Source organism: Emys orbicularis, chromosome 1 (genome assembly GCF_028017835.1).
Source record: "Emys orbicularis isolate rEmyOrb1 chromosome 1, rEmyOrb1.hap1, whole genome shotgun sequence".
Classification (NCBI taxonomy): Eukaryota; Metazoa; Chordata; order Testudines; family Emydidae; genus Emys; species Emys orbicularis.
The window spans coordinates 245,295,019-245,308,237 of NC_088683.1; the positions used below are offsets into that span (position 1 = coordinate 245,295,019).

A 13,219-nucleotide genomic window follows, 5' to 3' on the forward strand; every position below is an offset into this window, starting at 1 on the left:
GTCACTCAGCATTCCTCCTCCTCTTCCAGGATACAGTCCTTCAATTCTCTGTTGGGCAGGCAGCCTTCCTGTTCACTGCCCCACCAGTCTATGCCATGCCCTTGGTGGCTGGTAGGGGAACCCGGGCCCACCAACTTCTCTGGATTCCAGTCCAGGAACCCTACACAAGTTCTTGGCTATCCTCTCCCAGCCATCACTGCTCCTTCCTTGGAATGCTTCCTAGAACTCCTTGTTTCACTCCATGCTCTGTGTGTACCAGCTCCAAACCCTCCTTCCTCTTTCCAGGGAGTGACTGCCCCTTCCCAGTGGCAGCCCCTGTCTGTTGCCATCTTCCTGGCTTTATAGGCCCCACCTGTTCCTGCCCAGCTGAACCTTCTTGCAATCCATTCCCTGCTCCCTGGCTCTCCCTCCAGGTGCAGTCTATGGAGTTAATAGGCCTACCTGGCTACCTTCACCCCTTCCAGTTCTGTGTAGTGGACACCCCATCACAGACCTTAGTAGTTATTTATTAGATTAAAAAATTTTACTGCAGGAAATTATATATCCACTGCTGAAAAGAGGATAATGAATTGCACAGCAATTTCTTTTTCTCCAGACAGTTGTCAAAATACCCATTTGTACTGTAATAAAAAAATATTTAGCTTGATTTTGAAGATACTGCGATTTATAAATCTGATAGTCTGAGTTAAAAATCTCTTGATTGTGAGTATACTGGAATAATTTTGATAGAATTCAAAGCAGAGAGAATTTTTTCTGAAAACCAAAATAGATCATTGGGAGTTTAGTTGAATGAATGGTGGCAATTTGTTTTGGATCTTTCTCTGATTCTGAAGTTGATAAAGTAATAGAAATACTGTTAGGAAAGTGATAATTAGCAAAAGAAGTAGCCAAAATGTATGAGTAATTATTAAGCTTCTCTTAGGGTAGTGTCTAGAATCTCTAACAGAAGTGGGAGCCCTACTATGCTAGGTGCTGTACATACATATCCTATGTCACTTTTCCAAATAGCATAAAATCTAAATAAGCAAGGGATAAAGAAGCAATTATTAGTCCCATCTGTAAACAATGGGAAAATGAGGCATAGAAAATTATGGCCCAGCTTTTCAGAGGGATTTAGGTATCCTTCTCCTATTGACTTCAGTGGGAGTTAGCCATCAAAATCACTTGCCCAAGGTCATAGAGAGAGTTTGTGGCAGAACTGGAAACTGAACCAACATCTTCCGACTTGACTTCAGTGTCTTAACCACAAGACTTCTCTTTCTCTAACAAAATGTATAGTTAGGATAACTGTATGCTAATTAATAACCAATCTTGACTGAGATTTTTTAATGGGTCACTGAAGTCGTCATTGTCATCAGTATACTGAATTCCTGTTTCAGAGGCATTAACATCTTGCCTTGTGGTTTGAGGATAATTAGTCCACGTTAGTTCACTGTATATCTCTCAGCTTCGTTTGAATGTTATTTAAAATACAGAACTGTGTTTAATTTCCTCCATTTTTGCTGCCATAAATTTAGCAAACTTTGTTGTCTGTTATGTCGTCTTAAACTTTATTCTTTCATGTAAAATGCCATAGCAGGCTGGCAGTGTTTTACTGAAACTCCTCACCCAGCTAGCAATTGTGGATCTTGCTGGGGAAACCCCCCAAATTCTAATGATATTGTTCACGGTAGGGGGGGAAAAAATCCTGACCATCTGTACTGCTGGATGCTACACTCTGCTTTGGTCCGTCAAGCCCCAGACTCTGCTATGCAGGCTGCAAATCTCTATAAAAGTGATTCTCTGTCTATTCAGCTCTGGGAGGTTGTCTGTTTTGAGTAAATCTCACTTTTAGATGACAAGATTTTTTTACTTTGATAAATGTTGAGGCTCAAATAGTAGAACTGTTTAGAAGAAAATGTTATCACTTGGGTATAAACTCTTGGATTCACATTTATATATTGAAGGCTGCCAATGACCTTGGTACAAATTATTATATAAACAATACATAATAAATAAAACTGACATTTCTAATTCCATACAGTTTCTATTCAGCAGCTGATTGGTATTTTTAGCCCGAACTCTTATGTATTTCTTTCAACAATATTGTGCAGGCTTCTTGTGTGTCTTTGTTTTGTGATTTTTTTTACAATTAATTAAATAAAGCAAAGCATGTGATTTTTTGTTATCACAGTGTTTGAGAAAAACTGATCCTCAAAGCACTTCCACCTATGCTTATCTTTACCTGCATGAATAGTCTCATGGAGATGTGAGGGGGCTTGGGGTGCAATCCAGACCAACGAGGGGTTCTCACCTGCCCTGAAACCCTGGATTCCTCAGATGCTTTGCTGCTGATTGTGAGCATCCCAGCTTGGGAGCTACAATCTGCAAACATGCAGGTCACACCTGAGTGTGTGTGGTAGACTGCCCTTGTTCAGAAGCTGACCCCAGCAGCCTGTCTACTGCTCCATTCTCTTCCACCAGCCTGGGTTACTATTTGCAGAGTGACCCCCAACAAACTCCCAGTCCCGAATTTCCCCAAACCTATGTGCTCTGTAATGTCCACTCCTCTCCTGGATAGTTCAGAGAAATAGTAAGGTTTTGATGTTTCTCTAAAGAGACAAAAGCACATCATAGCTTGTTAACTTAACTGGGGTAGATACACCCTTCCATTTAAACATAGCACTGAATAGGTTTATATTAATAGTAAAACAAGTCTATTAACAAAAGAAGATAGGCTTTTAAGTGAATTCATGTATGAGAGAGAGAGAGAGGTTTACAAGCAAAGAAAAGTGAAACCACGTCTAAAAGTTGAAAACATAATCTAGCAAGATACAGGCTTTGTTCATGTTGGTTTCTCTCACCAATCTTCTTCCTAGCCATGAATGAACCTTCACAGAAGCACAAGGTGATGTTTTCGCTTGTCTTCCTAGGTGAAAGATCTTTGCCTAAGCAGGTTTCTCACCTATGTTCAGTTCCCAGATGGAAGCATGGATCAGCATTCACATCACACTCCCCATCAGTACTCGTCCTGGGCTGGGGAAGCTAATGATCCAACCGGTGGACCAAATTCGGTGGTGAATCCTGGTCACGTGCCACTTAAGGCACGTTGTGCATATGCTAAGAAGTTGTTCTCAGGGACTTCAGCTCCGTCTTGATTGAAGGACTCGTCTTTCTTTCTCAGCTTGCAAGAGCTCTGTTCCCTTGTGTCTGTCTAGTGATGGGTGCCAAAGATGACTTCTCTCCTTGCTTAGATCTTCCAAAATTCAACGACTTTGTTTCAAGAGGCAGGATTACCTCATGCTGTTCTTCCCTTCCTGTGGGCTTCCCCCTGTATGTAAATGAATCTTCCATTGTTTTGATTCCACCATGCTGAATTTACATAGGAGACAGGTAAATAGTTGCCTTCTCTCCTGTCTGGATGGGAACCTCTTTCTCCCTGTTTGGCCACAGACTTTAAAACATATTAAGTATCCATATTTCCTCATATAGTGTTAATATACACATTTCACAATATTAATCACCGGTGTCATTAGCTTTCAGAAAAAAGTTCATGCTACCCTTTTATAATACAGTAATATTGTATACAACCAGTTGATTCAATTGCTTATCACTTGAGGTTCAGCCCCCATCTTTATAGCCTGTTCTGTGGATTACCCCTCAAGGTAAAGTTTATTCAAGCTGTGAAGAAGGCAACATGGAGTCTGATGGTGGAGAAAGCTCCATGCTCTTTCTTCCCCCACCTGTTAGCTTAATAGCTTTGTTTATCTAATCTGTAAAAATGGACCTTCATTGTCTTTGCCTGAAGATTGGGCTGGTCAAAGAATCAAATATGCATTCCTTTGTCTAAGGAAGACTTGTTTATAAACTTCTCTTGATATGCCTGGTTTAAACACACTTTAGTCAGAATTCTAGCATATATCCCTAACTCTTAATACCCACCATGGACATACTTCTTGCAAGAATGTTAATGATCAGTAAATGATTAGTTTCAAATGATACCTCACAAGGCATGTTTTGTACAAAGATATTACAATAATGTGTAGGATGTAAATATCAGGATGCTCAGGGTTGCAGGAGTTCAATAGGGGCTAGCCATGTGAATAAAGATGAGCATAATCATAAATGATTGCAAGATCAGTACCTTAAACTTATTTGGTATTGTTGGGAAGTTTGGTCTGGTACTTAGTAGTTTCTGGCTCCCACCAAGATATTCTGATTTTAATCTCAACTGACACTGATTCCCTCTGAGACCTTGAGCAGCACTTCTTTGCCTCTGTTTCCTCATCTGTAAAATGGGGATAATGCTTATTTATCTACTTCACAAGGACAAATTAGTTAATAATTGTAAAGCACATCTCTTTGCCTCTGTTTCCTCATCTGTAAAATGGGGATAATGCTTATTTATCTACTTCACAAGGACAAATTAGTTAATAATTGTAAAGCACATCTAAGAACTAAACCCTATAAAAGTTGTATTATTGTTATGTGAAGCTATAAAATCAATGGTGCTGTTTTTTTTTCTTGTTCAATGAATATATTGATAAAATTATCTTTTGCTCTAAAATCTTAGCTAGGAAAAATATATTTTAGTGAAAAAAGTTAGACTGCAATACTATGAGGAGAAAATTGTACTCCTAGGAATATGATTTGCACTTTATTAGCCACAGCCCATCACTGCTAACTGTCTTGACTGTCTTTCACCAAGAGAAGTTGGTCCAATGAAAGATATTACCTCATCCACCTAAGCTTCTAGAAGTGTAGTGCACTTTCAGGTTAAAAATTATCATAAAATGACAATTATCATCCCATCATGGATGGTCATGCTTTCCTGAGTGTATTCAATTAACAGAGCTCGTCACTAAGGATTTTGAGAATTAATTACATTGAGTTTGCAAGACTGTGTTCTTTGATATTGCTAGTGTTAGTGGAGGAGTGAATGATATTCTGAAAGAGGGAATCATTCTGAATGTGAGTAACAGGATTGCAGGAAGAGAACACACACTTGATTTTTTTTTTTATAAACTAAATACAACTTTTTTAAAATGTGGGGTGAAATCCTGGCCGCCCTGAAGTCAATGACAAACCTCAGTGGGACCAGGATTTCACTTGTAAATTTGTCTTGTTTTTCAGTGTTCAATGTGTTGAATGAAGGGAGGACTGAAAGTGAATGAAGGCGCTAACACAGATTGGCCCTATGGACCCCATGTGTTTGATGAAACATTTACTTGAGACTAGAACTGGATGGAAAATATATTTTTCAGTGGAAATTTTCTAAAAACGTTTGGCCAATCTCCTTCCTCAACCCCACTAAAAATTCAGAAATACTACTGCAGTGCCTCATGGGAATTGCATGCCTCTCATTCTCCTCTATGGGTTGGGCTCTCTGACTGCGCTACAACTCATCTGATGCACCACAGTCTCCTCTCATACTGAACTACTGCAATGCATCATGCCCACAATGCATAATGTAGTAACTCCTGCAAGGCATGACATTGGCATTTCTGAACTGAATTTTTTTAGTTTTGGGGTATTTGTTTTTTCAACTTAAAAGCAGTTTTTTTTGGGGGGGGGAAGGTTAAATGAATCAAAAACTGTATTTGATGGAAAATATTCAACCTTTCCTACTTGAGGCAAGTAATAATGAGCTAGTGCAGGGGTCGGCAACCTCTGGCACACGGCTCGCCAGGGTAAGCACCCTGGCGGGCTGGACCAGTTTGTTTACCTGCCGCCTTCGCAGGTTCAGCCGATCGCGGCTCCCACTGGCTGCAATTCGCCGCTCCGGGCCAATGGGGGCTGCGGGAAGCGGCGCGGGCCGAGGGATGTGCTGGCTGCAGCTTCCTGCCGCCCCCATTGGCCCAGAGCAGCAAACCGTGGCCAGTGGGAGCCGCGATCGGCCGCACCTGCGGAGGCGGCAGGTAAACAAACTGGTATGGCCCACCAGGGTGCTTACCGTGGCAAGCCGCGTGCCAGAGGTTGCCGACCCCTGAGCTAGTGGATTCTGTAGATGGTGAGAAGAAAAAGATAAACCCAGACTACTCAACTGTCCCTCATTCTAAATGATCACACTAGTTTAAATCCCAAATTAACTAAATTCCACACATATGTTTATTGTTGAAAATAAAGACTTAGGGAACTGAGGTTATCTACAGAGTTAATTACATTAAAGGAATAAATTCTACATTTTCATTTTCCTGCATAAGTGACTTTTATGTCTTAGTTTGAAACTTTGTTGCACATTAAAATGGGCATTTTGCACACAGCACTTCACACACCGAATAGTAACATATAGTACAAGTCACATTATCTTGCCGAGGAAAGACGAGAAAGGAAAACATGTTTTTGACTTAAGCTTTCTGCTCTTCAGTTCTGTTTGGTACCTCAATACGATGGTGATAGGTGTCTTTTATAAAAAGCAAAGACAGAGTTTCACTCAATGAAAAAGCTACTAGGGAACAACTTTTTACTTTGGCTGAAGGAAATTTGATAAAAGATTTAACCATCTTCCAGTAACAAATAACCATAGTAGGAGGACTGGCCCTTGGGGGACTGAATAGATGTGATTGAACAGGGTGTTGCAACTGAGGGCTGGTCCACACTAAGCCCCCAGTTAGAACTAAGATACACAACTTCAGCTACGTGAATAACATAGCTGAAGTCAAAGTATCTTAGTTCGAACTTAAAGGTACTTACTGCGGGTCCACACGCGGCAGGCAGGCTCCCCCGTCGACTCCGCCTACTCCTCTCGCGGAGCAGGATTACTGGCATTGACAGCAAGCACTTCTGGGGTCAATTTATCGCGTCTAGACAAGACGCGATAAATCGATCCCAGAAGATCGATTGCTTGCCGCCGAACAAGCGGGTAAGTATAGACGTACCATGAAACTATCAAAAAGCAAAACGGTAAACTGTATTATCATGCTCCACAAGTGTCTGCCCCTGCAAAGGACAATAAAATACTCTCTCACTGAACAGAGATGCTGGAAGACCAGGCACAAAGCCATGATAATTGGGTTTGAGGATACATGAATAAGAAGGGTGAGACATAGGTCTATCTTGGTGTGAGTGGGATCCAGTGATCAAGGAAAAGGGAAAAGATAAGTTGTAAAAATAACTGTTAGTGGGCCCCAATAGCGAAGGACATGGAAAGAGATAAGCTGTATAAAAACAGGTGCAAGAAATAATAATGTCAGTAGCAATGGCTAAGAATATGTGGAAGGAGGATAAGCAGACTCGGAGGAAATTAACAAAATATGCTGTGTATGTGTAGCATGAGAACAAAGCATGCTATGTACAGGGATTGCTCCTGAAAATAACCTGACCACTCACACAGTGCATGATGTAATGTAGGATGGAAGATGCATGCATCAGTATAGGGTCAAACTTGTACATAAAGTAATTAACACTTGGACTCTTTGGATTTGTGATATGCCCTGTACCTAGCCCCTACCCATGAGTCTGATCAGTGCTGTCTAGTCTTAGTGTATGCCAATCAAGAAACCTGAGTGATGAGTTTTGGGGAACCAATAGATTGAGGTCTCAAGAGAAATCCCAACGTGATAGAACCTTCTTGGCATCTCTCATACCTCATGTACTTAAATTCAGTGTAAAAGATTATCTCATTTAGATTGAGACAGCATATAGGATCACTTAAAGTTTTCCCTTTACCATACAGGGATCACAAAGCAACATTTTTAAAGACAAAATCAGAGTGATGAAAGAAAATGAAGAAGCCTACAAGGAAATCAGACTCCACTTTTTTTTAGATTTTTGCATTGAAATAGGAGCTTTTAGTGCACGGTAGCAGGGTTCATACAGATGGTGCACAGCAGGCTAGTATGGGGTAGATTTACAACTCAGGTTGCCATTTACTAACTGTTCATATAGGCAAGCCCTTAGATTGTAAACTCTGGGCAAAGACCATCATTTATGCACCTGCAAAACACATTTATGAAGCCATTCAAAATGTAAGTCAGTTGCTGTATGTGGCTCTTTGTTTGCATCAGTTATGTAAAATTATAATGTTTCATCAAGGGTGAATCCTCGTTAAGCCTCTCTCTGCATGATTTATAATCTCATAACTGCGAATAATTGGTCACAAAGGTAGGGGGCTTCAATAGATATGTTACTGTTACTAAATAATATGAGCAAAGTAATCACAACAACAACAAATAGAACTAATGTTACCTCTTTCAGTATTTACGGAAATATTTGTTTTCAGGACATTCTGAAGGATAACTCTTAGTAAATGAAATAAATGCTTATTTATAATTATTTATTGCTAAATTATGAATAAGCAGCACGAAGTGCTTCATATGCCTCTCTTCCCACACTAAAGTTCTCTGGCTATATGAGTGATCTGGAATTGGGCAGCAATTAACCCTTGGCAATTTGCTTAAATGGTTTTCATCTTGGGGGAAAAAAGTTCCTTCTAGGTGGTATTAGATATTATCTGTGTAACTAAGGATTCTGCTCGTACTTTCTTAGGATTCTTCTAGGAAATCCAAGCCTCTTTCCTAATGCACACATTCTATCACTTTATCTGAGCAGGAGCATACAGTTTTCCCCCTTGATGTCAGGCTCCAAGGGGGGGAAAAAACACATTGTTAGAAAACATGACAAGGCCACATTTTGACTAACACCAGATTAAATATTATTTTGGCCTGAGTGCGGACAAGGATGTTGCAGGGCCGCCCGGAGGCGGGGGCAAGTGGGGCAATTTGCCCCAGGCCCTGGGCCCCGCGAGCCCTGGCCCGGCGGCGGTCTGGGTCTTCAGCAGCATTTCGGCAGCGGGGGGCCCTTCAGTTGCTCCAGGTCTTCGGCGGCGGGTCCTTCAGTGCTGCCGAAGACGCAGAGCGACTGAACGGCCCCCCGCAGCCGAAATGCCGCCGAAGACCCAGACCGCCGCCGGGTGAGTACAAGCGCCTCAGCTCCCCCGTTTTGCCCCAGGCCCCCTGAATCCTCTGGGCTGCCCTGGGATATTGTGTTTAGAAATGTGTTAGGTGGCGTACTGTTAACCCTCACTCTCACAGATCTTGGGAGACATACCTGTCCTCACTTACAGACAGCCTCCCAACCTGAAGCAAATACTCACTAGCAACCACACAACACAGAACAAAAACACTAACCCAGGAACCTATCCTTGCAACAAAGCCTGATGCCAACTCTGTCCACATATCTATTCAAGTGACATCATCATAGGACCTAATCACATCAGCCACGCCATCAGGGGCTCGTTCACCTGCACATCTACCAATGTGATATATGCCATCATGTGCCAGCAATGCCACTCTGCCATGTACATTGGCCAAACTGGACAGTCTCTACGCAAAAGAATAAATGGACACAAATCTGACCTCAGGAATCATAACATTCAAAAACCAGTAGGAGAACACTTCAACCTCTCTGGCCACTCAGTAACAGACTTAAAGGTGGCAGTTTTGCAACAGAAAAGCTTCAAAAACAGACTCCAACGAGAAACTGCTGAACTTGAATTAATATGCAAATTAGACACCATCAACTTAGGCTTGAATAGAGACTGGGAATGGCTGAGCCATTACAAACATTGAATCTATTTCCCCATGTTAAGTATTCTCACACCTCTTGTCAAACTGTCTGTAATGGGCTATCTTGATTATCACTACAAAAGTTTTTTTCTCTTAATTAATTAGCCTCTTAGAGTTGGTAGGACAACTCCCACCTTTTCATGTTCTCTGTATGTGTATATATATCTCCTTACTATATGCTCCATTCTATGCATCCGATGAAGTGGGCTGCAGCCCACGAAAGCTTATGCTCAAATAAATTTGTTAGTCTCTAAGGTGCCACAAGTACTCCTGTTCTTTTTGTTAACTCTAGGATTCGCAACAGTCTCAGTGCCTATGGAACAAGCATCTCAGAAGTCTCCAGAACTTGCATCCCTGGGAAATGGTTTAATGTCATTACACCATGTTCTCAAACGCTAAAATTCCACCACACTGGATAATTAAAACATTTATTTTATATAATTAACAATGTTTTAATATGAAAATAAAATAAGTGAAAAGAATCCCAACAAATCATGGAGCTAGCATTGTTCATGCTAATTCTTCCTGGACAATTTCATGCTTTTCATTCCATTCCATTCACCTTCCTTGATTTATATTTGTCCATTCTCCTTGTACAGGGGCATTTACCTTCATATATTTCTACAAAATGGCTAGCACTCTGTTAGCAGTACAATAGGGTACAGTTTATTTTGTATAGGTTAAAAACAAATTGTTTGATTTTAGACCCAGAGTTTGTCCTTGGATATGTGTGCTCTGTTCTTTCGTCAGTCAATGGGAACCACTCACTAGCATTGGAGGGAACAATTTGTTCTTCGGAAACTGAATCTGGGGTTTGTTTCATTTAAAGTTTTAAAAATGTTTTTCCTCTTTATTTATCATTATTTTTTCCTACACACCAAAGCAAACTTTCAGTAATAGTTTTGAAGGTCACTAGCTCTATGCTGCTTCCATTTGAGTGGTTTTTAACTTTGGAGTGCAAGACATTCAGTGTGTATTTGCGTTTTTTGTTTTTTTTGGGGGGGGGATCTGATTTAATATGCATTCTATATCACTTTAAGCTAAACAATCCTATTTCTTCTTAGAACTGAAACACGAGATCCATGTTTGGAGACTGACAGCACAACGCATCAACCCTGCCAGCAGAGAAGAAACTGCTGTGAAATGCCTCTTAATGCAGAAAGTTCTGACTCTGGAGATCTTGCTGAGGAAAAAACTCAAAACGTTCCATAGGTATAGCCTGCACAAATTCACATCACTTTAATTTTGTAGAGGCACAGATTTTTTGGCGACTTGTGAAATCCACTGTCTGGCGGAATGGGTGCTGTTTTTAGCATGGGGCTGCAGGGTTTGCTGTATCAATGCTTTACTATCTGTTCATAAGATTAGGAATGAAATCTAGCCCCACTGAAGTCAATGATACTGAGGCCAGGATTTTACATTAGTAATCCTACGCACAGCTAGGAGAGTGAAGATCAGTGTGTTCTCCATTGGGCCCAGATCTGGATTCCATGGTGTGCTTTTGAGCATCACGTGGGAATTGGAGAAGAGGTGCTGCCCCTTCTACCCAGCACCCTTCCCAATGATGATTAAAGACCGAGTAAGTAGCTAAAAGATGTTTGATAAATGTAAGGAGACAATTGGCTTTTTGAGGTTGGTAATATGCCCCTGAACTTCAGGATCTAGAAACATCAGGTAGTTTTCATTTGAAGGCATAAAAAGTAAGTTTGTGATCCTTTTCCATTCAACAGTGTCCTTCAGAACATACAGTGTGGCATGCTGCTAAATAATTTTTAAAAATAAAATATTAAAGTGCTCTTCAAAGAGGATGAGACTTTGGAAGACATCCCACTCATGTATAAAATTATTTATTAATAACATTTTAAGAAAGCGCTATCAATTTAAATATGACCCACAATTTAAATGTTGTGCTGAGGATGGGAAAAGCTTTAATAAAACCTGAGTCCAACAAAATGTTAATCCAATTTTTTTTTTTAAATTCCAATGAAAATCACTGCATGTCATTTAAAAGATGCTCTTTAGAATTTGAAACCTAAGTAGTACAGCACAAACAACCTGATGGTGAAATTGACTCTCTAAACAAAAGTGAAACTGACTTTATTAATTTTCATTGTCCAAGCTGAGTGAAATGTAGTTAATTAAATAAAGGGCATGAAAAGGGAAATGTAAATTGGATTTTAAAAATTCTTTCAGTAACCTGAAGTGTTTTTGTTTATATCCTATGATGTTTACACTGACATTGTACATAATAGTCTGGCAGGTTCATTTTATGAATGATCAAATCCTGATCAAAATCAGGCAATTTAAAAAAAAAAAAAAAAAAAAAAAAAAAAGGAAATAAAATATTATAAGAAATCATGATTTACCAAAGAGAGAACTTCTGAAGTGTGCATATAAACTACCTCATTGATGCTGGAAGTCAGGATTCCTTCAGCATAATGCAGCAATATGTAATCCATTACTGTTAATAGCACAGCTCCTGAACCCCAGGGTATGCTAGAAGAGCTGACTATACTGATAACTCAATAAAGTAATCGAGATTTTAAAAACTTCATTATAAAATGCAAATGATATATCTCTATCAGAGTGAGTGTGCGCGCGCGCACACACACACACACACACACACACACACACACACAAATAATAGAATATTAGGGTTGGAAGAGACCTCAGGAGGTCATCTAGTCCAATCCCCTGCTCAAAGCAGGACCAACACCAACTAAATCATCCCAGCCAGGGCTTTGTCAAGCTGGGTCTTAAAAACCTCTAAGGATGGAGATTCCACCACCTCCCTAGGTAACCCATTCCAGTGCTTCACCACCCTCCTAGTGAAATAGTGTTTCCTAATATCCAACCGAGACCTCCCCCACTGCAACATGAGACCATTGCTCCTTGTTCGGTCATCTGTCACCACTGAGAACAGCCGAGCTCCATCCTCTTTGGAACCCCCCTTCAGGTAGTTGAAGGCTGCTATCAAATCCCCTCCCCACTCTTCTGCAGACTAAATAAGCCCCGTTCCCTCAGCCTCTCCTTGTAAGTCATGTGCCCCAACCCCCTGATCATTGCTCTCGGCTGGACTCTCTCCAATTTGTCCACATCCCTTCTGTAGGGGGGGGGGGGCAAAACTGGATGCAGTACTCCAGACGTGGCCACAGCAGTGCCAAATAGAGGGGAATAATCATTTCTCTTGATCTGCTGGCAATGCTCCTACTAATACAGCCCAATATGCTGTTGGCCTTCTTGGCAAACAAGGGCACACTGCTGACTCTTATCCAGCTTCTTGTCCACTGTGATCCCCAGGTCCTTTTCTGCAGAACTCCTGCTTAGTCAGTCGGTCCCCAGCCTGTAGCGGTGCATGGCATTCTTCCTTCCTAAGTGCAGGACTCTGCACTTGTCCTTGTTGAACCTCATCAGATTTCTTTTGGCCCAATCCTCCAATTTGTCTAAGTCACTCTGAACCCTATCCCTACCCTCCAGCATATCTACCTCTCCCCACAGCTTAGTGTCCTCTGCAAACTTGCTGAGGGTGCAATTCATCCCATCATCCAGATCATTAATAAAGATGTTGAACAAAACTGGCCCCAGGACCGACCCCTGGGGCACTCCGCTTGATACCGGCTGCCAACTAGACATTGAGCCGTTGATCACTACCCATTGAGCCCAATAATCTAGCC

General features: G+C 41.1%; 1 protein-coding gene across 1 annotated transcript in view; it reads left to right on the forward strand.

The window, feature by feature from the left end:
* Positions 1-13,219, forward strand: part of OCA2 (OCA2 melanosomal transmembrane protein) — a 297,856-nt gene that overhangs the window by 161,424 nt on the left and 123,213 nt on the right. Inside the window, exon 15 of the mRNA XM_065423234.1 lies at positions 10,610-10,757. Coding sequence (XP_065279306.1) covers positions 10,610-10,757 — 148 coding nt within the window. The remainder of the gene's footprint in view (positions 1-10,609; positions 10,758-13,219) is intronic.